This window comes from Uloborus diversus, chromosome 8 (assembly GCF_026930045.1).
Source record: "Uloborus diversus isolate 005 chromosome 8, Udiv.v.3.1, whole genome shotgun sequence".
NCBI classification, from domain to species: domain Eukaryota; kingdom Metazoa; phylum Arthropoda; class Arachnida; order Araneae; family Uloboridae; genus Uloborus; species Uloborus diversus.
This window is the reverse complement of record NC_072738.1, coordinates 56078350-56104229: the sequence shown is the minus strand read 5'-3', so window position 1 is coordinate 56104229 and position 25880 is coordinate 56078350. Positions and strand designations below refer to the sequence as shown.

Here is a 25880-nt window from a genome sequence, read left to right as displayed (position 1 = left end):
GTCAAATCAATCTATAAGCGAAAGTTCAGAACAGTATGCATGACAGATGTCCAGGGCATGGCACAAAAACATACATATTTTCACCAAAACACACAGCTATGTTCGTTCTCCTAAACCGAGACTTAAGTGCCAATTTGCGCATGCGTCAGGTCTGCTGTGATTTTATCAAAATAGGGAGGGAAACCCAGAAGTAAAAGGTTCAAAAACAGCAAATGCGAGCGGTAAGTGTTCATCCTCAACCTATCGCCCCTTTTTGAAATGGAATCTGTCCTCAGTGGTAGTCTTTGCTTTCGAGAACGGACAGTATTTCTTTTGATAATAACTAGAGATAAAGGGTTAAGTAAATATAATTGTTGGATACATTCCAAAAAGTCATACGCTGGCCAAGCTTGGAGTCAATTACGAGGGAATGTAATCGATTACGATTATGATTACGAGCACAAAAAAAGGAGGATTACAATTACGATTATAATCCTCTGACAAAACGTAATTATGATTACAGCAACTATCTGATTATGCAGAAAATGTAATCGATTACAATTATAATATGCCGATTATGATTTTGGTTACAATTACAGACTTATAATATATATATATATATATATATATATATATATATATATATATATATATATCATTCATTTGCATCAACAACGTAATAGTTGAAAATTATAATTTTTTAATTAATATTGAAGAGAACATTGTAACTACCGGGTAGTACTAACTTAAAGATTATTTATTTTGAATTATTGCGCTGTTGCAGGAAAAGAGCAACCCTATGAAAGATTAAAAAAAACATCTAGAAAATTCAAATTCCGTACAGTACACAACACTGCAATGACTGTACATTGTGTACAGGTATAGACACACTCTCATTCAAATGTATATACAGTGCATATTGCTTTTGACTCAGCTGTTCATTCTTTGAGAAGTGAAGAATTTCCAGCAATCTTTGAACAGGAGCTGATTATGCAAAAACTGAAAATTTTTTCAGTAGTATTATTTTTAGCAAAAGGGTACATATGAGTGCTAGATTCCTACAACTCTATAGGATCAATTGTATGATCATTTGATAAGCTATTTGCGCATGCTTTGATTTCATTCTTGAATCAATCACTTACTAAAGAAATTGCGCTTTTACAAGTACTAAAAGGTTTAAATTTAACAATCATAAAAAGTAAGATTGGGCATAACACGTTTTGCCATGGATTCCACTTTTTAGTCATAAAGCTTTTTTTTTTGCATAAATGAGTATTTTATAATAATATTGGTGTATCTAAGTTTTAACGTAGGAGTGAAGTGCAATTATTCTGATTCTCACTTTAAAAAAGTAGCATAAAAAGATAAATAAATTTCAAACTTTGTGTTAAAATAATTCCTTGATTGCAATAAAATGTAAAATTTTTTTACAAAAACTATCAATGCAAACTTTTTTCTTTCATACATACTCATTAACTAGAGATAATATCAGTTGTAAACATACAAAACATACATTTAAGAAGAAACTATGCAAGAAATTATTTTGAAAACAAAAAAAAAAAAATCTTATTCACCAGGGTTTAGATTAGATGTCATGTAGCAAAAAATAAAGGCAATACATACATAAGAGCGTTTAAAGAATCACTAAAACACAAATGCGAATTTGAGTTTTTTTTTTTTTTTTTGACAAAATCTGCTTTTAGTCATTCACTACTTTCTCATGAAAGTATAAAAAAAAAAACCAAAAGCTTGCTTTTAATTATATTACTGAACATAACCCAGCTTAGTGACTCTAGGTTTCATACAGCATGGTTTTACACAGCACAATATTGATTTTTCACATCTCATCAATCATTTTGTAACATGTAGAGCAACAAAAACTGGGAATTAAAAAAGGTCCCTTAATGAACTCCAGAATCTTTTCCTATTTTATAATCATGTTTTTCACACAGATTTAAAGAACAGCAATATTAATTTTAGCACAAAATTTGCAAAAATAATTTCAGATGTTCTTCTGGATTACCTAGAATTTTTTTATGGAAGCAAAAAGAAGAAATAACGGATTAAAAACATTCAACTAAGTTTACACACGCAATGTTTGAATGGTTTGGCGTCTTTCATCAATTAACTACTTCTTTTTTCTTGCAATTTTTGTACTGCACTTAAACGATATTTCATCCTGCATTAAGTGGCAGTCTTTCAACATTTGCTATTGATTTCTCATACAGCTTACTATTCTCTAAACTGTAGACAATGCAAAGCAGACTATGCAAAAAATTACAACGCTATTTCTCCTGATTTTGTGTTACTTTAACATGTTTTGTTTAGAAAAAGATATTTCTTTCATTTTGTTCAAAGAAAAAAAAATTAAGTTAAGAAAACTACCAAATTAGCTAATTTGGCTACTACAAACAATAATTTTAATAACATTAGGCGAAACTTTTTAAATCTCCTGAAAATTCTCCGATTTTTTAAGTTATAATTAAAATTTCTCTGAGAATTCCTTGATTTGCAGGTGTCCCAGGTTGAGTTACCACTCTGTCTAAGAGCTACATGTATATATTTTTGTAAAAGGAAAGAAACACAAAAAAATAAAATGAAGTTAAGCAAGAAAAATTTAGCCAGTTCTCAAAGATATTTACAGTGCTGTGAGAAATAAAGAAACATCAGTTAGTAACATTTACCTCTATAACTTTTTTCTTTGTGTCTGCATTAACTGCACCAGCTAATACTGTATTTATAGCATTGATAATTATATTTCGATTAGATTTAGCAGTTGGCTTCACAAACAGCTTAGGGCCGGTATAATCGCCAGCAGCCGCCGAAGAGCCATTGGAAGCTGTGTCTGAAGCACCATCACTCGATGGACCACTACCTTCTGGAAGCTGTAAATTGGTATGCCGAGGAGGAAAGAAGTGGTTTGGACTTTTTGGTCGATCATGAGATGATGCTGACGTACTGGCACTATTTAAGGAATCCAAATCAAATTCTTGCATGTCTTTCACAGAAACTAGGGGAAAAAAGGCAACTCAGTTCAAGTTTGCAAAAAAAAAAGACAGATACTTTAAGCCTCAATCTCTCAAAAATTAAAACACTTAACGAGCAAAAACCGGTACAAAGCAAACAAAACAGGGGATCAGAAGTAAAGGGGTCAGCTGTTTTCTCCCCAGGTTTTGAGAAATTAGTGTATTTACATATACGTGGGCATGGGTTTTGTTGTTTTAGGATATAATGTGCATAGAGTATGTACCCTTTGTCTCCCCACGTAAAATTTTAAAACAACCCCATTCAATATGAAACATCCTGTATTTAATCGGAAACTTAAACATTGCTACATTACATACTTTTCACCATAACAACACATGAGAGCAAATAAAGAAAGACTGCAAAAGTAAGGTGTTTTAATCTCGAAAATGTAAGACAAATTGCAAGCACCCCATAAAAATATTTAGAAGGGTGCTTGGGCACTGCAATACTTTCAAAGTTGATGCTGAAGGCACAACTAGAAGTTTGGATTATTAAGGCCCCACACTAAATATCTTGCAAATATTTCAAGAACCAGATTTTATGGTAGATAATTAAGTAGCTTTAATATAAAATGATATAAAAATACATGCTGTAACAAAACTTACCAGGAAAAATTTGTGAATTTCTTTTATTAGCTGCACTGCAGCCCATAGAAACTAAGGATGCTAAATCACTGTTCATATGTACATAAGCAGACTTTGGTCGTGGTTTGGATTCCCTCCTACAGTTCAATGATAATAAAAAAAGTTGAACAAATCAAAATCAATATAAAAACATAATTCTGAAAATGTAAGTATACAATCATCTTTTCATTCTTGAACACTGTTAATAAAAGGGGGGAAATATGAACATTTAATATTAGCAATAATATCTGATCACTTGCACAAAGTCTGAAGAAAAAAAGTGGAAAATGATTAAGATGACTAAGAACAATATTATCTGAGTTGTGATCTTTTAATAATAAGAATTGTAAAACATTGCAACTTTCTTTTCTCCTTCTTCTTTTCTTAAAATTAGAGACTTACCGAGTACTTGGTAACTACTCAATACTCGGCCAATTTGCCGAGTACTCTATAAAAATTGAATATTGTCCAAGACAAATACTAAAATTTATATTAAAAAAAAAGAGCAAGCATTATATTCTGCAATCATTTACAATTAAAATTTATAAGTCAAATTTAAAATTTGAGAATAATGAAGTTTGTAATGCTTCAATGGAATAAATCTTTATTTTAATGTCCCCAAAGTTAATAAAACTTATTTATTAAAAATTATGCAAAAAAGGTAAATATAGAAAATATGAAATTTTTATATTCAAAATGGATTTTTGCTACAAACAAAAATTAGTTATAAAAAATATAAAAATACCTTTGCTTAAAAAATAAAAGGAAATCGAACAACGTTAAAAGCACAGTGCGGGAACACTGCAGACACGTGTTTTGGCGTTACAAGGAATTCTTTTTTCAATGCACAAATAATTTTAAGGATTTAAAGGCATCCGACAAAAGTCGGATTTTTTTGTTGAATGTCTTTACATTCTTTAGCTCACATGTTATGCACTGAAAAAGACGTTCCTTGTAGGGGGGGGGGCAGAAACAACGTGTCTGCAGTGTTCCTGCACATTTCTTTCATCTGCTTTTGAAAATTATTTATGTTTGCCGGACTAGAACTATAACTGATTGGTATGTAATTTGTTTTAATTCCAACTTGATTAATCATACCTTTTATTTATTTATTTTTAATTTTAAAAATAATTTTTTTGTAAATTTTTTTAACACAAACAAAATTATTTTTATAATGCAAATTAAATTTCAGCAGGAATTTGGTTTTAAAAACTATTATATGGACAAGGAGGTCTATATTACTATTCCAATAAGTTCAAAATTCATCACATGTGTGTCGGTGGTTCTTCTTAAAACATAATTGGTACTTGTTAACTCCGCCGAGTAGTGAAAGGCCGAGTACTCGGTACTCGGCCAAGGTGCTACTCGGTACGTCTCTACTTAAACTGTAAGTTGTAATTAGCCTTAGAAATAAGTTTTATGCAATATACCTATTGCAAAGGCCAATTGATAAGCAATATGCTTTATGAATAAGTTTCATGTCATTTTGAACAACTAAAAACCTTGTTCTGTGCCTTTCTGCACTTGAGTATGAGAAATTATTTGAATTGGAACTATTTTGGATATTTTACTGCATTGCACTAAAACAACATAATTATTGGAAACAAATCAAAGAATTCTTTTAATTAAAGTAAATAAATAAATTAACAAATAATAAAAAAAGCAAAAACATGCTTTATAATAAAAATTTAGAAGATTATGTTGAAATTCATAAACGTCGTACTCATTCTAGTTAAATAATAAAATTTAGATAATGACAATTTTAATCCCATTTAATTTAAAGATCAAGTGAATTGACATAATTTTTTACATTGAAAGAACTGTCAAAAGCTCACGGTTTACTCATGTTGCAGCAATGATAATCTGAAATGTTTTCTTGCACTTTGTTTTACATTTTGACTGATAAATAATTATAAAATGAGAAATTATTAGGAAAAACTGTGGAGATGCAGATTTATTTTCATATAAAATTGCTGTTCACATCAAGTAAATATTAATAAAATTAATATCACAAGACTTTTTGTTTGAATAATTCATTAACTTATTTTTCACTTTCAAGGCAGTACCTGCTCGGACAAAACAAGTGCTTAATTTATTTTAAAAATATCCAAATGGCAAAATAGATTTAATTTAATAAATGACTCAAAAACACATTAAAACTGGAAAGATATTTTTGGAGAAACTAACAGGAATAATGTTATTTACTATAAATAACACATTATAAAATACAAACACTGCATTGGGTAACTATTTTACTATATACAGTATAACTTCGATTTAACGATTTCCTCAATTTAATAATGCATTTCACTGGTCCGGATTTGACAGCACTGAATGTCTACGTCGATTTAGCGATAGCCTTGATTTAACGATAAATTTTTCCAGTTCCTTGACAACCGTTAAATCGGGGTTACACTGTACTACTAAAAGATGCACCAGAATATGGAAGCATTTTTGAAAAAGATTTTTTTTTAAGTGACTAACAGCCATGCATAACTAGAGTTCACTGCAACTTCTGCATCCTACCTGTTTGGTTTTAAAGAAGATAATTGATTTCTAATCTCCACAACAGGTTTTGTAAAGTTGGCACTAAGTCGATTATTATTCTTCTTAACTTGATCACTGAAGATAAGGGGGTATTGGAATTATACAAAAAATTAAATAATTAAAAAATAAATAACAGCAAATAAGCATTGTAACTGAAAAAACTGTTTAAATAATGAAAATAGCATTTCAACCATTTTTCAAGCATTACTAAAATAAATTCTTATAGAAAAAATACAGATATAATCATTAAATATTGTTTTAATTTGTCTAAAAGTCTTTTTTTTTATACTTGCAGGCAAATGAAAAAGCAAAAATAAAATACAAACGAAACAAATAAAATAAACATATATAAAATAATTTGAATGAATAAGCTCATTTTTCTCAAACACCTTTTAATATTTTCCTCCATTTTTAAACAAATCTAAAAAAGTATGTTTAAAAAAAAGTTTAAAATTCAATGCACTTTGTGAAAGTTTTTAAACATAAAACCTAAATTTAAGTTACATTTTATGTCACTTTTTGATATTTCATTTTGGAAGAGTTTCCTACATTTTTCCCCTATAAAACTAAATCAACTTTATCAAAATGCAAAATAATGTACTTTTTTCCTCTATATTAAATAAAAGTACCACCAAAGAAATTGTGAAAGGATGTCTGTGGCGACCTGCTTACAAAAGACACTATAGCACCTACAACCCCGAAATTTTGTACAAAATTACTTCAAGCCCTGGGGGTTTGCACCTGGAATTTTTTATTTTAAAGTTCGAATTAGTTTTTCGGTAATTAACTTTTTTGAGCTAAACTTTTACGTATTAAAGGGATGAAAAGTCACCAGACCCTGTAACATCCTACGTGGTTGAAAGGGATCTTTTTTTCTGCATCAAATAAAGCTTGATCCGATTTTCTCAATTAATTAGAACAGCAGATATCAGGGTTTCTATTCAAGCGAAAAGTCCTAGGCTCAACTCAATTCCAGCCCAAAGGTAAAGAGCAAAATACATACTGGAGATTACAAATTTGAAAGCTCCTTTTCAAGCTTCCAAAACGGCCATTTTGCAATACTCAGGCCCCCCTTAGCTCCTATAGCTGAGCGTACAAGTTCATTTGGTACCCGGGAAAGGGATGCCCATCAAAGCACTTTTTTAAAATTTTAATATCTCGGTTATGCTTCTTTTTGTCTTCGGGTGGGAGCAAGATTGTGTTCTAACTATGAGCTCTTTATTTAAATTCTATTTTCTACGATAGGAAGAGGGAGACTCGTAATACGATTATTAATCTGATTCTCTCGAAACCGAACAATTTAAATCTTTGCGAATCAAATAAGATTGCGAAGCAATCTTCGAGAGTTGGTGAGCATCAGCAATCAGGGGAAGGAATCCCTTAGTTTTTAAAAACAAATATAAAACTTTCAGAAAACACATCCTTTTCTTTTCTGGAAAAAACAAATAAAGGCTCACAAGGGTTTTGGATTGACAAATTTCTTCACAAGCTGCCAAGCGCGTCATTCGGAACTTTTAAAGAGAAGGGGAAACTCAATGTCAATCATATCAAATTTCCAAAAACAGTCACATATGAGTAATTACATTAAGTTTTTAAAGCCAGGAATACAATCGTACCCTCCTGACCTCCAAGAAGACTGGCTTGCTAGTAATACGAAACTCTTTAGTAAATCTCCTGAAAACTCTTCAAATATATACATTCGGACCTCCAAATATCGAAGTAGTAAATTGTCGGAAAAAAATTCGATATATAGATGTTTCGATACATAGAAACGATCTTATTTTATCTTAAAAGTCTCATAAAACATTAAAATTAAAGCTAATTTACGTGTATGAAACCCATTTTGTAATAGATACTTTTTTTTCGGATTAAAAAAAAGTTAGTAATTAAAAAAATAACATAAATTACATTTTTGTGCCTTCATACATCTTCATTCTTCTCCAATTCAACTTGATCCGAAACATTAGGGGATTTTCGTTTTGACAACGTAATAGAAAGAAAAGTAAAAAATCAATCTGCTTAACTTGAATGATTTTTACTGCAGCTAAAAAGACCAGGAATGATAATCAACAGACAAAAGGGAGAACTTGAAATGGATTTTACAATGTTACTGGTTACAACTAAGATTTGAAATAAACTTGAGGGAATTTAAGAACTCCAGAACGAAACAACGATCTATCTACAAACCTCTCAACCCCAGATTCCTTATGAGTTTCGTAGCAGCCTTTAGCGAACATAATTTTCCCCCTAACCTTCATTTTTCCTGAGACAAACGGTCTAAAGTGGGAAAAAATTATACGAATGTCCCGAAAAAAAAATCCATATATAGAAACAATTTTTCTATGTAATGAACAAAGAAATTTGCTAGTATTTCGATGTACAGAAAATTTCGATATGTGGAAGTTCGATATATGGAGGTTCGACTGTATTTAGTCATTTTTGATATTGCTATTAATTTAACTAGGAAAATTAACTGAGCTATTAGTGAAAACTTTTAACATACAACATGACTTTTTGTACATAGCAGTATGTTTCGAGTGAGTAAGGAAGAAACATGCAATTATTAATCAAGGGTTGATCAGATTTATTTTAATGGCTTATTGATTTTTTTTTTCAAATTCCCTTCATTTTAACAATTTTTTAAACATTTGTTTTTGTCAATCTAGGACCGTGAAATTGAATATACAGAGTGCAATACTTGGTGACAAAATAAGGAAAATTGGAAATAAAATCAAATTTTCAAACTTGTTGCATGCAAAAGAAATGCTAACACTTAGTTAATCTAATTCAATACAAAATGCTTCTCATGCAGTTGAACATTGAATAGTATTACAAACTCAAAGCAATTTTATAAAACCTGCTTTCTAGAAATGCATGGCTGTTAACATAGTATTGGATGAGAAGGTTAAAGATGAAAACATACATGAAAGAAGTCAATGAAGAAAATACAATTCAGAATATAACAAACGTAATGTAAAAGGCATTTCAAGAAAAATGGACATGATCTCACATGGGGGGGGGGGGAACAATAACAAATGGTAATGTTGTTTACTTTCAAATAAGCATATAGCATACCATAAAAACACATATATAAGATACTGTTTAGTTATTAAAATACAGTTAACACTTGCAAAACAATATAACTTTTCAATGCATCATTCTACCTTCCCATGGTAGAATATCCGAATAATCACTTCTTATTGGCCAGTTTCAAAATATTCGCCATTTGAGAAAAAAAAATCTTCACATTTAAAAAATATTTTTATGTGAAAAATGTACCAATACAGTTATGGATGTAAAACTGAGCCACCAACATCTAAAGTAAATATATTAATAATACACAGAGGTAAAAGAAACCATCAAGAAATCGACAGAAATTTTAAACCAAAATTGCTGCATTCCTGACTCTCTTTTCATTTAAATTTCACTACAGTCAAACCTGCCTACCTCGAAAACCTGTGTATGGTGAAACCTGTGTAAGTTGACCACTTGTGGTGCACTATTTTAGTGGTAAACTTATAGAGATTGAACTATACAATATAATTCTGTGCCTAAAAATGCAGTCAACTTAGACAGGTAGTCCACTTGCAAGGGTGGTCAACTATACAGGTTTTACTGTATCTCAAAAAACTGAATATCTCAAATTTTTTTAATTTCCCATGTTTTTTCCTGCTTTTCCTGAATATTTCATGCATAAAACTTCTATTTCTCAAAGTTCAAAATTTGCTTACACGGAAATTTGAAGTATAAGCTTGTTTTCTTATCACTGTAAAAAGAACAAAAGTAGACAAGAGTAGGCTCTAAAATGAGAAATAATGGAGGACAATACACAGCTTCGGTCAGGGAGAGTGGGAGGGGAGTGACAGAGTGAAAGCAAGGTGCAGACACTGACTGGCCCACAATATTTTATTTTTTTTTGCAAAGTAAAGTGAAAGAGTAGGGGGCGGGTAGTAGAAGGAAGAACCAAAAGCAGAATTTACAGTGATTGGGAAAATAAAGAGTTGTAGCTGAAACAAAAACTGTCAATCATCAAACTTTGTTGACAGATTTTTTTTTTCATTGATATGTATTATGGTATTGCATTAAATCATTATGAACTGTTTAATTTATTTTATTTTTTGTATATTATATTTTCACTTAGCTCACTGACAGTGTACATATAGCTTGAACAACTCATAGTCGCTAGATTTAAATGCAAAGATCAAAACCTGTCTTTCTCAAAAAAAATTTCTGAACCCTTGACATTCGAGGTAGACATTGTTGTCTTATCCATAATTTAATTAGCGAACTGACCATCCGCAACTACGAGTTCCAAGAAGTTAGCTGATTTTCCAGTCTGTTTCTAACTCTTCCAGGTGTATATTGGTAAAGGATGTGGACATGCGTTTCTGTTCAAGCTGAACTCACTAAGACGTTTCCTCTTCATTGCTTTACATGATTGTGTGTCTCAAAAATGCGTGCCATCAAGCATTTTAGCTAGGGTATCCTATTATTAACCTCGATTTTTTAAAACTTTGTATATATAATGTATATATTTTACTTTATTACTGTCATTACTATTATATTTCAAAGAAAAGGGAGAAAAAGAGAAAGCCCGTCGTAGTATCTCGAGTACTCTTGCTACAACCGGTTTGCTCTTTTACATAATATGCCTTTTATTGTAACTCTTTTCGTCACTATTATATTATATTATTCCAGTTTTACATACTTAATTTCCAAAATGAAAGCCAATTTTTGGCCTTTCTTCTCATCCTCTTCTGTAAACATCGGTGGAAGAAACAAATACGCGTATTAGGTTTCACTAAGCCGTTTCTTCCTCTTTTTTGAAAATGTTGTTATTAGGCATGTTTGGCGTTACCATCAGGCATTTCAACTTGGATATATGCAACCTTTTAACCAAGAGTCTTTTTACTATAAGTATTTTTGTATATTTACTTTTCTGTTAATATTTTTATTTTATATGAGGATATATATGTAACAGTATTCTCTCTCATTAATTCCTAGTTACTTGGCCCCAATATAGCACTTTGAACCTATTAATTTTCAAGCCTTTTCCAACTTATATATATGTTTTTTTTATATATATGTGTATATATATGTATATATGTGTGTGTATGTATGTATGTATGTATATGTATATATATATATATATATATATGTATATGTGCATATATATATATATATATATATATATGTATGTGTGTGTATAGGTATGTGCGTATATGCGATATGTATATGTATTTCAAGTTTTCCCTTCAGTTTCTTTCCCTCCCCCTCAACCACCATGGTACCTTCACCGGTTAAGCTAGAAATGGCAGGTACGAAGGTATCATTGGTTTAAAATAAAAATAAAATAAAAAAATAAAACCACAATGCTCTAAATTTCTAACAACTTTTTGCATGCTTCAAAATGCAATGCAAACCATTTAACATACCTTGTCCTAGACTTTGCATGAAATTTCCCTTCTTTATGTGGAATAATTCCCTCTTTTTCAAGCTCTTCTTGTATTTTCCTTTGTCTATATTGCTCAAGGATTGCTTCCCTTCTCCGTTTTTCTTCTTCCCTCTTTTTCTCTTGGTATTCCTGCTTTTTCCTTTGAATTCAAGTTTGTGTAAGTTCTAAAAACATCCTCATACACAAAATGTATACATTTAAAGGATGATAGAATTCAAATAATTATCAGGAACTCTCTCAAAATTTCAGCTTTGACCAAAAGGCATTTTATATTTTAGAAACATTAAACTTCAGGTTTATGATTTATTAATTAATACTATTACTGTTATTATTTTTTAAACTAATTTAGTACAAATCTTTACATGTAACCAAAAATATTGATGCATTATATCTTTCTAATTTGAAATGTCAATTAATATGCATACAACAGCTAAAACTTATGACAAAGAAATGAATTCTAATTTTAAGTGATTAAGTATTTTTTCAATAATCGACTCATACAATAGTAGAGTTAGCCATTCTATGTGTCATGTACGACTGCACGCAATACGTATGTACGTAGTTCTATCTAGATATTTCCAAAATGCAAGAAATCTCAGACTTATTAGTTGGGAAACTGCTCTCCAGAGTTAATTTTACAATGATTTTTTTTTGTTTTTACAATGAGCTTCAATGAAAAAACCACAGAAATAGGGTGAAACAGGCGAAGGCTTGCTCCTCCCCAGACCCAGTACTGAAAGTTAGTAGGTCTTCACTGCTCTGCCAAGAAAAATTTTCTGCGGGAAAGTACTTTTTCCTACGCACTGTGGCAAATGATTGCTAACCAGCTGTGGCAAAATCTGTCACATTTTTAATCTGGCCCCCAGATTGAGGAGTTTTGATAAAAGAATCATCTCATACACAACACACTTTTCAGTCTTTTTTTTTTCTTTTGAAAAAGTGATAAATTCTATTTTCCCTCATATTGCCAAGCATTTGGATACACATAAAATAATATTTCATTAAAAGTAATGTTTACGTTTGAGAAGAACTACTGAATTTAAGAAATTAGCACAAGAGACAATTTGCAAAAATATTGCAGGTACATGTTTTGGGGCTGACAAGATACCAGTTTACAGATGTGAGCTGAGTAACAAATCCAAAAAGATCTCTGAAACACCTGTCTGTAATATTATTGCCACCTGTGTTTTTAGATTTATTTTCTCAATCACCACTTTTAATGACTGATTACTATGTTAATAGCATATGTAAATGTTTTGTTGCAAGTAAATGCTAAGTTATGAAAATCAAGGATTTCTCTTTTTTGAGGAATAAGATGTTCAAAACTTACATCTGCTATTAGTTTCTTTTGTTTTTTTCTCCTGTTATACAAACTATTGAATCATTTGGACAGATTATACTTATATTTTACCCTTTATTTATTGGTTTTTTAAAACACTTTTACAACATCTTATTTCTTGGTATCCATCAAGTTTTCAAAGGGAGAACAGCTCATGCTGCCATAACAACATAAATATAATTCAATCATAATCAAAATTAAGAAATACGATTAAATGAAATGCATAAATTTGGAAAGAAACAGTCAATCAGTTTTTGGAAACAACAATTTTAACTCCACAACTGGGGATTAAATATTACAAAAACACCTTTGGTGTACTGATTTTCCATTACAACAAAAGAACATTGAACAAAAATAAATGTTGGTAATCAGAATATTTCATGTGCAAACAATATTAGAACAATACCCTATAAAAATATAGGTTCTAAAATACCTCATTCAAAAATATCAGCTTAACTTTGCCAGTCATTATTACTACTTTAGCTCAAAAAGCCACACATAATAGGCAATGCAAGTAGCATGAGAAGTTTAAAAGATCATGCAGCTTAGAAGCAGCAATATGGAAAACATATAAAACAATACCTTTCTTCCTCTTTTAACCTAGCATACTCCTGCTCTTTCTGTGCTCTTTTTCTCTCATATTCAGCTTTTCTTTGAATAGATAAGTTCATAATCATTTCCTTTTTACGTGCCATTTCTGTTTCAGTATCCTATAATAGAAACAAGGAAATAAATGTTTTATTAATGTAGAAAAAAAAAACAATATTAATCAAACTAAGCATAGTGAGTTATATGCAATACACTGCACGACTTGAAAGTCAGTTGAAATGTGGAATTCCAATAATTCATACAACAATTACACACGATAGGAGTGCAACAAAAATCTAATTACAATTTAGTATTTTGACTATTGAGTTACTTTAGCAAAAAATTAGTTCTTACGTAAAATTCAGATTAAAGGAAGAAATTCTGAATTGTACAAAGTAAATGAAGCCCGAAATTTCATTTTAATAAGCATAGAAATTAGGAGGGAAAAATTTGGAGGAAGGAAAAAAGAGGAACATTGCTCAGTGTTACCATAATTCTTACCACACATTTGGTTTTAATTCAGGTGGACTTAAAATGAATTCCCATCTTCAAAGAGTCTTGATTTTTTTACTTTCCTACCTCATTTTGAAGATTTGAACAATTTAAACATGAAAAAGAGTTTAATTATTTACTTTTCATAAATGTGAGAAACATTAGCTATTTCTTTGGTTTAGTAGATCTAAGCATGTTACTTTTTTATTTCACGCATTTTTGATAGATTTCCAACATTTTTGTAGACTAATTTTTATATTGGTTACTATATTATACTTATATATTAAGATATACAGTATAACTTTGATTTTACAATACCCGATTTAACAATTTCCTCAATTTAATAATACATTCCACTGGTCTAGATTTAAGTGCACGAAATGTTGCTCCTCGATTTAATGATATGCTTGATTTCATAATAACTTTTTCCGGTCCCTTGACAATCGTTAAATAAGGGTTATATGGTATTGGTTTAGTCAAAAAGCAGGATATTCAGAGTTAAAAAGGTGGTCCTTATACCTGAAAAGATTTGCTTACATTGTTCCTCATAATTTATGCCTTATTCTGTATTTTGTTTTATGTGCCTAAAATGTGTGTACCTGAATTGTGACAGCACTGGATGTTCTAAGGATGTCTAGCTAGTGCCTATGATGTAACTGCCCCTTGTGGTTTGGTGGTTAGGGCAGCTGTCTTTCCCCCAAATAACCCAGGCTCAATCGTATGGGACGAACCTATTACATGTTCTACACTAAAACCAAACCTAGTGACACGACAGCTCATGGGAGTCAAGGCCTACTGTGTCTATCTCGGTCTTCCTGATCAAGGGCTCCGGGGTGCTAGGCAGATGTTCCGGTTAGGTCGTCAGCCGAACGAGGAACCCCCAATGTTTAGTTCCCAAGTACGCTTGGTACTCATTTTATGGACCCATTAAAGGGATGAATGGCTGAGTCAACCATACCCAACCCAGGAAAAGAACCCGGAAATATTATCCTGTGGCCAGGCAGCGCGAAGTGATACCACTGAGCCACTGCACTAGCATGTTCTACATACTGTATGACAATCCTCAGGCATCACACTAAAGGGTAAGGAAGGCTGTAAGGGAGATGTTGGAAAAAATTACCTGCAAAATTATTTGCAAATTAACTTTAAAATCCAAATGGACAGTATTACATTAACTTTTACTAGTTACAAATTTTACTGTCTGCAGACCATATACAAGTGCTAGAAAAGTAAAATAATAGTAAAAAAAAGATTTAAAGCAAAAATTAAATTACTGCTTTGAATAACTGTTTAAATTTTTGATAAGTATTGCAAACTAAATTAAATTTAAGATCTAAACACAGACAGAGCCAAACAAAGAAGCTCATAAATACAGTCAAATCTTGATACATCAAACTTTCTCATATTGGAAATTTTTGTGCATCAAACTTTTAGAAGAACTCCATGTTCAATTCATTGAAAAACTGTTTCCCTATATCAAAAAAAAAAAAAAAAAATCTATGAATTGAAATGTTTGTCAAGACTCACTGGTTGATTTTATTCCAGTTTAGACTGTTTGCATCACAAAAATTACAGTTAAGAGAAAAAGTAAATTTCGTTAACCCCACAAATCAGCTAGGATTGAGGAATGGACAAGCAAGTGGTTATTTTATTCCAGAATTCATAAAATTTTTATAGTTGTTTTCAAATTTTGGACGGAGCCTGTCCTGTAAAAAACATTTTTAAATATTTCTTTTGCCTGATGATTGTTTGTCATCCCAAAATTTGCTTATTTTCAGCGAAAATCTGTAAACATTTTCTTGCCAACAAAAAGTATAAGACGTCTGAAGCAATATGTCCAGGACTCAAATTTGCAAAAAATGTTTCTGATGAGGTTTTTTATAGACTGCATAATTTTTTAAAATTTAAACTTGTTACAAAACTGTCAAGACATTCATGGTTTTTTTTTTTTAGAAAAAAATACATTTCAGATCAATGTAATCACTGCTTAGGATTTTTTTTTCTTGACAAGTTTCTAGTATACTCAATATTATTTTTCCCTATAAATTTATTTTTCAATTCTTAACTTGCATACAATGTGATTCGCATATGGATTAGAAACAGAGTTTTAATGTAAAAAAAATTTCTTCAATTTTAATGCGCTTGAATTAATTATGACAAAATAAAGATCCCTGTATATATTGAAATTTCCATACATCAAATTTTTTCCCAGCACTCTGGTACTTCAATATATGTAAGTTTGTCTGTATTCACAACTAACAATTTGGAGAAAAAAGTTTAAAAACTTGCAATAAAATTTTATGTTGCAAAAGTTTTTACTCATTTCATGACATCTTATTCAGCTTAAGGAATTTGAAAACCCGTCTTTTTCTACAGTAAATGCAAAAATAATGAAAGAAAATTAACACTTGAAATCTGAGGGTTACATTTCATATGATAATTGCAGGATTATTGTAATGAGCTAATTTGTCAGTGAGAAATTATGTTAACAGAAATAAGATTTAATGAAAAAAAATTATATAACTTACATGTACAAAAAAGGACTTCTAAGTGAAGAAAGCAATTTTTTTTTTTTTTTTTACACATTATTCAAGAAATCTTTTCAATCTAATTCAAATGTTTAAATGTTACACAACAAACAAGTGCATCAGAATTTCATACTAGATGAAGTTAATCTGAGATTGCTCGCACGACCAAAACGAACGGGAGTGCTTGCACAGGGTATCTCATACTCGAGGATGTTTTAGTATTTTTGAGTTCAATTTTTTTTTTCAAAAAGGTTGAAAATACAAATAAGAGAAAAGAGTATAATTATAAAATACTTCTTAAAAGAATTGCATTCAATTTCTACATTTTTTAGCAAATGCATGCAAATATGGTCCATGCAAATGTTTTTGTCACATTTTTCACACACAAATTTGTTTTTTGTCTTTCATATTGTGGCTTTTAGTACAGCTTTTGTATGTTGACTTTGCTTTTTTAGCAGGGGATGCAATGTCTTCATGCTTTAGTTCAGAACTGTAGCAGAAATACTCGCGCAGGTTATGATACACCCTTAGAAGTCAACTCCAACGAAACTAATTTTAGAATGTCCCCAGTTTCTACCCCTTCAAGGTTATGACCTATGGGTCAGCTACTCAAGGAATCGTCCACTTCCAAAAAAAAGGTGGGGAGAAATTTGATTAAAAGCGAAGATGTGGGTATGTCATACCCTGTGCGAGCAATCTCGGGTTAAAAAATGTAAGTTTTTAAAAAGTTTAAAGCAGATAAATAGGTAAAAGAACAGCATAAAAATTGACAGCTGTATAACTGAGATAGCTCTGAAACTGACACATAAATGAAATAAAAAAACACTAAATTCTTATATCTTTTTGTTTTAGACTTCTAGAATTGACATATGACAAACAAAGATGCATAAAAGAGATGACACATAAATGAGATTACTGAATACTTTTGAATCAACTATTTCACATGATTGCAAAGTTAAAGAACTAATTATTAATTTGGATGATATGTGTCAAAAACCATTTTAAATGACAATTCATTTTAGATACTAATATTTCGTTACAGCAGGGCTGCCAAGAACCAAAATGGGCTGCACTAAACCATGGCCTCGGGCCATGATCATTATCGTGCCAGTCATTAATGAAAAAATAAAGGACACTGCTTTAAAAAAAAAAAAAACCGTATTTTTGCCAACTATGCTGCATGCAGACATGCACTGTACTACACTACTAAGTCGTAATAATTAAACTATTCCTAAACTTCAGCCATTTGATTTTCAAAAGAAATAATCAAGTTGAAAGAAAAATAGGCATTTTAAGTGTTGCTTCAACCTCTAAAATAATTTACAACAAGACAAATTATTTTTAAAAATTACAACAGCTAACACATGATCAGAAAACAGCATACCGGATCTGGATGCACCAAATCAGCACCAATAACAAAACCAAAAGCATTAGAATCTTCAGTAACTTCTTTTGGCACTTTTTTGTCAGATATGATTTTTGGCACCACAGAAGAATCTGAAGTGATTTTTACATTTTTAAATACTTTATGTTTTGTTTTCTTTACCTCTTTTTCAATAGGAATATAAAACCCTTTCTTCTCCTCCTTTGACTTTTTGGGGAAATAATGTTCATCACATTTAGGATCTGGAACACTAGGTAATACAATGTGAATCTCATTAGATGGTTTAGACTTTCCCGGCTTTTTTGAATAATCATTTGATATGGCAACAGTGTTTTCAGTAGGCAACATTTTGCTTGATGGGGCTATGCTTGACCGTAAATGTGAAGCAGTTTGTTTTTGATATTTTTCTGGTTTATATACTTTAGAATACAGTTCTTCAGGAGCAGGTGTACTTGTTAGATTAGAACAAGGAGGCAAAGAAAATGAAGGTTCTAAATCAGAGTTGTGATGATTGAAAGACTTGGGAGTAGATATTATACCAGATGGTTCAACAAAAATATTTCGTTTTAATAAAAATGAGGATTCATCAAAATTCAAACTAATAGGGCCCCTACTTCTCGGAGAATTCAGATCACTGTTTGATGAATTTCCATGAAGAAAGAAATGAGAACCATCATCAATACTATCTTTCATGAGGTTTTCAACCTGTTCTTGTTGAAGTGATATTCTAGAAATATCAGCCTGTAAATCTGTAAGACTAGTATTTAGCTGCTCAATAGAAGTTTGAAGATCAATGTTTATTGTGTCACTATCATCGGTAGACGCTGCTCCTAAATCATTAGCATTATCTGTTATAGTAAGTTGCTCAATTGCATCAATATGGTGAAGCCATTTTTTTTGCACACTGTCAAGATCCTCTGCAATTTCTTGCATAGACATTCTTTTCACCATAGTGGATGAGTTAGTAATTGTAGCCACAGATATTTCTTGTGGTGGTAGAAAATCAACTTCTGTTACTTCTTTGCCAGTACCACTATCAGGTGTACCAGCTTCTGCATTAGGATTCTTACTAACAGCTTGTAAGAAAGCAGTTTTTAATAGTTTTTGCCGCTGCTTTTTCCACATTAATTCCATGCGCTTTTTTTTCAATTCTATTTTTCTCTTTTTTTCCTCTAGTCTCATTTTAATATTGCACAATTGCACATTTAATAAGTTATCAACTGCTTCTGTAGGCGTTTCATGACCAGAGTCTGTCTGCGGAAAATTTGAGCTTACAGCATGTTGTTGCTGCCATGTTGTTGTGTTTGGCAAAGCAGCAAAAGTGGTTTTTTTGGCTTCAACGTCTGTCTTTTTGGTAACTGGAGATGAAGGGGTTTTCTCTTTGTCCATCATTTCTTTTTCATGAGGAGTATATACAATGTTAATGGAGTGACTACTGTTATCCCTCAATTTTGAAAGTTGTGCAAAGCTAGTAGTAGAAAAATTATTTTTAGAGTCTATATCACTTAAACAAATTCCTGAGCTCTGTGAACTTGCAGATCCTGGAATACTTTCACCAGCCTGACTTTTAGGAGAAAACTTTTCAGGACTAGCATTCCTCCATTTTTTATTCTCTGATACATTAGTGGCTGATATAGATCTTAACGGAACATCACTATTTGCAAGTTGATTATAATAATCTTCAAGGCTTTTCCGTCCTCTGCTCTGCTCTTGAACACCATTGAAGACATGGCTTCCACTGTGTAGAAGACCCTCACTAAACTTGCGAAGTCCATAGCCTGTACTTTCCCTTTGAGGAGAGTTCTGAGAAAATGCATCTGTTCTTGCATTATGGCACACATTCTTGTTTAGGCACAACTCTTCAGTACTGCGTGTAGAAGGATGAGATAGATTGCTACTGGCACTTTCTCCTTCAGCGGCAGGCCTTGTCAGTTCTTGACAAACATGCCTAAGAATGAAAGGGAAAAATTATTGTAATACAAACTATAATAGTTAATAAATTTGTACCTCAGAGCCAGACTGACGTAGGTCCGAAAATTGCGATTTTCTCTTTATTAGTGCATTGTATGTAGATGCCTATTCGGTATCGGGCAGACGTAATCTTTATATATTAAAAAAATAGTAACGTCAAAGAAATTGAGCAAGGAAGTCTGTGGCGGGTCTGAGTCCAGGACACCTCATAGCACCTACAGCCATCAAATTTAGCATGAAACTACTTCAAGTCTCGGGGGTTTGCATCTGGGCTTTTTTATTTTTGATTTTGAATTAGTTTTTTTATATAGTGAAGCACCGTTTATTCGTTTTTGAAGAGACTATGAAAAAAGCGTACAAACGAAAAAACGTATAATAGGTATAGGTTAATGTGTATTACACTTAGTAGGGATGAATTTCAAAAACGTATAAAAGAGAAACGTATAAACGGTGCTTCATTGTAATTATTTTTTTATGCTAAAATGTCACGTAAATAACCTATTAACAAGATGAAAGATTTCCCACACCCCTTAACATTGTATGTCGTTCAAAAGAGATTATTTTTCTGTGCCAAATAAAGCTTGTTCGAACTTTCTCAATTAAATAGAACAACATACATAAGGGTTTCTGTTTTAACAGAAAATCCTAGGCTCAACCCAATTCAAGTCCTTACCTAAAGAGCAAAGATATTAGTAGAGACTAGAGTGCGAGCTCGAAGAAGGGAATCCAAGCCCAAAACTGAAAACAGGATTTGGGCTTGGACTCAAGCTAAGATATTCAATTGTCAATCTCCAAACAAACATTTTCTTACTGTGAGAAAAAGAAAGGAACATTTAAATCAGTTCAATGTGAAAATTTAACAAAAAAACACCAGAAAATAAATTAACACTTATTTATAATATTTTTGTTTTTTGCAATTACTATTACAATATGTCACACAGTACTGCATTTGAAGTGGAGCATTTTGAGAAAATTTAGAAACTTCTGTTAATGAAGAACATTTGAAATAACATTTTTCCTTACCAGAGAGATCATGCCAGACTGTAGAGGCTCGGTTTTTGATACAAGAAAGTTAGTTTCCTACAGGCTCGGATTTCGATCTGAGACAATATCACCCGTGCTCAGGCGGGCTCATTTACAAGTTTTAGGGCTCGGGCGAGCTCAGCTCTCAAAAATGAGCCCGAACTCATCTCTACTAGAGACCACGAATTTGAAAGCGACTTTTCAAACGTACAAACTGCCGTTTTACAATGCTCAGGAGCCCCTAAACACCTAAAGCTCTGCAAGTTAGTACAAGTTAGTTTAAAATCCGTGAAAGGGGTGCTTTTTGTTCCAAACGGAACTCATAACACATTTTTAATCTAATTCTTTCTAATTGACGATTTAAATCTTTTTGAATCAAATAAGATTGAGAAGCAATCTTCGAGGGTTGGTGAGCTCCAGCGAGCAGAGTGGGGAGTCCCCTAGTTTTTTTAAAAAAATATTCTTTTCCAATTTTTTACTGGGGTAAAAAAAGGGAGCTTCCCTTCCTTTGCATGCGCCAGAAAAGTTATTCCTCTCTCCTGTAAAATTACCATAATGTGACTTACGTCCTTCTGGATCTGAGGTACAGAAACTACTGGATTAAATAAAATGTATAATGATTCAACATATGAAAAGTATTAATAAAATGTGACATCACTACTGAATCTATCTATTCATACAACATGAAATGGATGGTTTTGAATAAAACAAACACAAAAGTGATGAGCAGCCACAGGCTTTCGGCCAGCAAAGCTGGTCCTAGTCAAAGCATCATTAGCTAAAAGGAAGAAACAGTTGTTGATTTCCGTATCTTAATCAGTCAAAACTTTTTATGTTCAGCAGTGCAGTATGAAAAAAACAAAAAAAAACAACAGAATATAGAGTTTCATCAACAATGCCTATTTCACATAATTTTAAGGAGGCTTTTTACATTTATACAGAAGTTCAGTGAGAGTTCATTTGGCTTTATCCACTTACGAAACATATTAACATATTGGGGGTGGAGAGGGGGTTTCAAGGGGGCAAACTAGCAGGGATGCGGTGATTAATCGGTAAAAAAAAAATATTTCCCAAAATAATTTCTTTAAGCATACCTTCAACAAGAAACTGTGGTGAATACATTTGTTAACAATAAATAAGTAATTTTCTGCAAGCATTACTATAACATGTAGTATGAATGTGTGCAAAGTTAAAACAAAACAAATAGCTTAGAAAGTGCGCAAAACGGAATGACATATTAAAGGATCATCTCTTAAGTTTTTGTTAGGATACTCAAAGCAGCTTTTGATAACACATTTTTCCTCAGTTATTTTGTTCCTTACAGCTATACACATGATCCCATCATAAATTTTACAACTTACTCTATAAACTATTGCTTTTTTATTAAACAAAACATTAGTTATTATTAGATATCATTCCAGTCAAGAAAAAATACAAACATTCTTTATTATTATTATTATTTCAAACTAATGGTTGAAATAATGTCCTTCTCAATTTTTTTTTTCTGTTTTGAATAAATATACACAATACACATGTATATAATGAAACAACATTTTTCATACATCACTACTTTTCTTCTTTAGCATAGTACTTCTAGATAATCTTATAATTCTTATAACAAATAAAAGGTTTGAATTAAATGGCACCAAATAGTTAAAAAATAAATTTAAAGTGCTCATAAATTAACCTGCTGACCATAGGCAACTTCCTAATATTTTAAAATTTTTGTGTCTAGTTGACATAATGTAATTTTATTAACAATGATATGAAAATTGACTCAAAGAAATTGGATGAAATTTTGAAATTTTTTTGGGAAAATTAGGAAAGTGGAGAAACATAAACCATCTCTCAGAAATAAACTATAAACTATTTGTAAAGTTCAAATTATAAGAGAAAAACATGATGGTTAAATTAGTAGTGAAAAAAAATCATTATGGTCACTAATAGGCTCTGCCGATTAATCAACCCACTATTAACAGCCAATTAATCAGTAATTGGCCCCAATTTGCTTATCAACTACTAGGCTAAGAAATAAGACTTTCAAATTCAGATAATGATTCCAAGTTTAAAATTCTAAATATGTACACAGAAAAATTTGATAAATACCTAGGGCTTGCAGATATCGACTCTCCAGAATCTACAAAAGGTAAGTTTGGACTTTTCCACCCATTAACCAATTTAGCTGAATTTGTCCTTTGTAGTTGATTAGGTCCCAAATCTTCTGAAAAAGAAAGACCTATATATTAGTATTACAATTTAGCTTTGTCACAACACTTCACATAAATAATGTACACTTACACACCACATTAACTTCCTTATTAGAAAGATAACTTAGTTTTATATGAGCTCCAGGTCAGGTAAAAGTAATATTACAAAAAGAAATTGCTCACTTTGAAAATCAAAATATAGCTAGTTATGTAATACTATCATACACAAAATATTAAAATAAAAGCATACTTGCATGAGCATATAAATATAAATTTTCATTAAAAAGATATAAATAAAAATAGATTTAAAAAATGAATTGGAATGAAGAAAAAAGAGATTATAATTATGGCTGAAATAAAATGTTATAAGTAAAAATTATGATGCTTTGAAGATGGAATTAGAAACAGTTGCAAGAGATGTTGAGAATCATATACAGTCGAATTAGCTCATAACAAGCTCCAAGGAATTTTGACATTTGCTCGTTATAACCAACTGCTCGTAACAAAGGAGTGTGAGAAAAGAAAAATCATAAAATTCATTTCTACTTGCTGTGCATTTTGATTTCTGCACAGTGCCAAAGAAGCTGGTTAATTTGCTTTGAACTGTCTTATTGCTTCTTTCTTGCGTTATTATTTTTGAGGAATAATCATGGTTGAAAAACCTCATCATTTGCACACTTGGCTTGGAAACAGATTGAAGTTTCTCGGGATATCAAAAGCCATCGACTATTAAGAGGACTGATCAGCTTCAAATTCTTCACATTAAGTTGCTGTTATTATTGTTGCTTCCATCATCTGCATTAGCTCAAATTTGAGTTACAATATTCCTGGAAGTATATCTTGGGAAGCAATAACATTGGTGTCAACTTTTATGTAACTTTACCTTTTTGATACTTCTCTGCTCCACAAATTAAATGAAGCCCATCACTATTTGCTCCCATAATTTTTTATTTATCACGAACTTTCAATAGACTTTGGAATTTCAAAGGAATGTACCAAGCAAAAAAAAAAAAAGCTTGGCTGAAAGTCAACAGAAATATTATAAATCACAAAACTATTGCTCATTTTAAGCGAGGTTTGCTCATTTAAGCAAGTTATGCTCCTATAGACTTAGTGCAGATTGTCCCAACCAAATCTTTTTGGTTTCCTAGCTAAATACGGGCCGGTTATAAGGGAGTTTGACTGTACTTTCTCTAGCTTACAGGATAAAATGTTTTCAGAGAAAACATGCATTTTTCACAAGAATTGTCAAGGTCAATGTTTTAAGAAAATAAAATTGCAACCTTTTGAACTAATCGTTGCACATGCTTCTGAAAATTCGAATTAAAACAAAATGTTACATGCTGAGCTACTATTATAGCTAAAAAACTAGAAAATTGCCCGTCAAGAAATGACGAGTGACAATTCCTTCTACATTTGAACAAGCAATTGCCTGTTGGTGATATTTTGATAGTTGAAATTTTAACCCCAACTCCACTGGATGAACCCTTAACTCCAGTAGATAGCGCTCATTGTTGACTCCTTTTTTGTTTCTTCATTCTCCTAAAATGGCAGTCTTACCAGTAAAACATTTAAGATACCTTATCCAGTTCCGCCTCATCAAAATAAAGCTTTTCCCTGCATGTCAAACATTACCAAAAAATATTATCAAATGATCATGCCCTGGAGAGAGTTTCATTGTTGATGACATCAGGAGCATTACTTGATCATTTGCTATTATACATATGACTATAATTAATGCAACATAATGATTTTCACATCCCATTGCCATCCAAAATGTTTTTGCTTTCATTTAGACCTATTTTATTTTCCAAAACCATCGTAATTTTAAGATAAACACTATTAAGATAAAAATTAATGATAATTTTTATGAGTGGTAGTAGCTTGACTTGACTCAGAGACATAAGGATTGAAATGTTCAAGTGGGCAATGCAAAATGACAAGTGTGCAAGTTTCACTACACCACATAAAATACATGAGTTAAAGTATTGCTCAACACAAAATTATTATCGTCTTCACGGTAGACTTGCATATTAAACAAAACGAGCAAGTCTCATAGAAGCTGATACAATCGAATATAGAAATGAGTTAAAAGAAGGAGCTTTGGATTAAAAGCATGAAAATGAGAAAAAAATGCGCAAATTTTATGTCTAATTGCTATAATTAGGTACATATGTACTAGAATCAAAATCCCATGACCAATTGTCAGTTTCCATGACTTTTGAGCATTTTTTAATAAAAATCTTGATTTTTCATGACATCCTTTCGAGCATGGTCGAAACCCACAACTTTCCATAATTTGTTATAACTTGCCACCTTTTAGAAATAAGCATCCGTAAGCTTTTAGGTTAATGCTATTACCTCATCTACAAAAAAATATTTTTATTTGTTATATGCATAACAATTTAAGAAAATAGGTAAAGAGTAATGAATGCAAAATACTGATGTTTTAATGTCCTATAAGTATTTAATGAGTTGGGTAATTAGTGGGCCAAGGGTTGTCATCAGTTTTTGGAGGAAGAAATTGCAATGCGGAATGCAAGCCCCCCCCCCCCCTCCAACCCAAAAAAATAATAAAATAATTTTCCTTTTGTAATAAAATATCACATTAAAAAACATCTGTTAAAAACATAAAGTTCAAAATGTTGAGATAATTTGCACTTTTTTATGCGAAGATTCAGCTGTTGGTCGATCTAAAAAGAATTCCTGTCAACTAA

The 25880-nt window shown here is 31.4% G+C and overlaps 1 protein-coding gene across 1 annotated transcript in view; it reads right to left on the bottom strand.

Moving 5' to 3' along the window:
* LOC129228375 (calmodulin-regulated spectrin-associated protein 1-like) overlaps nt 1-25880 on the bottom strand; it is an 80927-nt gene that overhangs the window by 6863 nt on the left and 48184 nt on the right. Inside the window, 8 exon segments of the mRNA XM_054863052.1 lie at nt 2664-2989; nt 3612-3727; nt 6156-6251; nt 11612-11770; nt 13553-13680; nt 17963-18453; nt 18577-19910; nt 23063-23177. Coding sequence (XP_054719027.1) covers nt 2664-2989; nt 3612-3727; nt 6156-6251; nt 11612-11770; nt 13553-13680; nt 17963-18453; nt 18577-19910; nt 23063-23177 — 2765 coding nt within the window.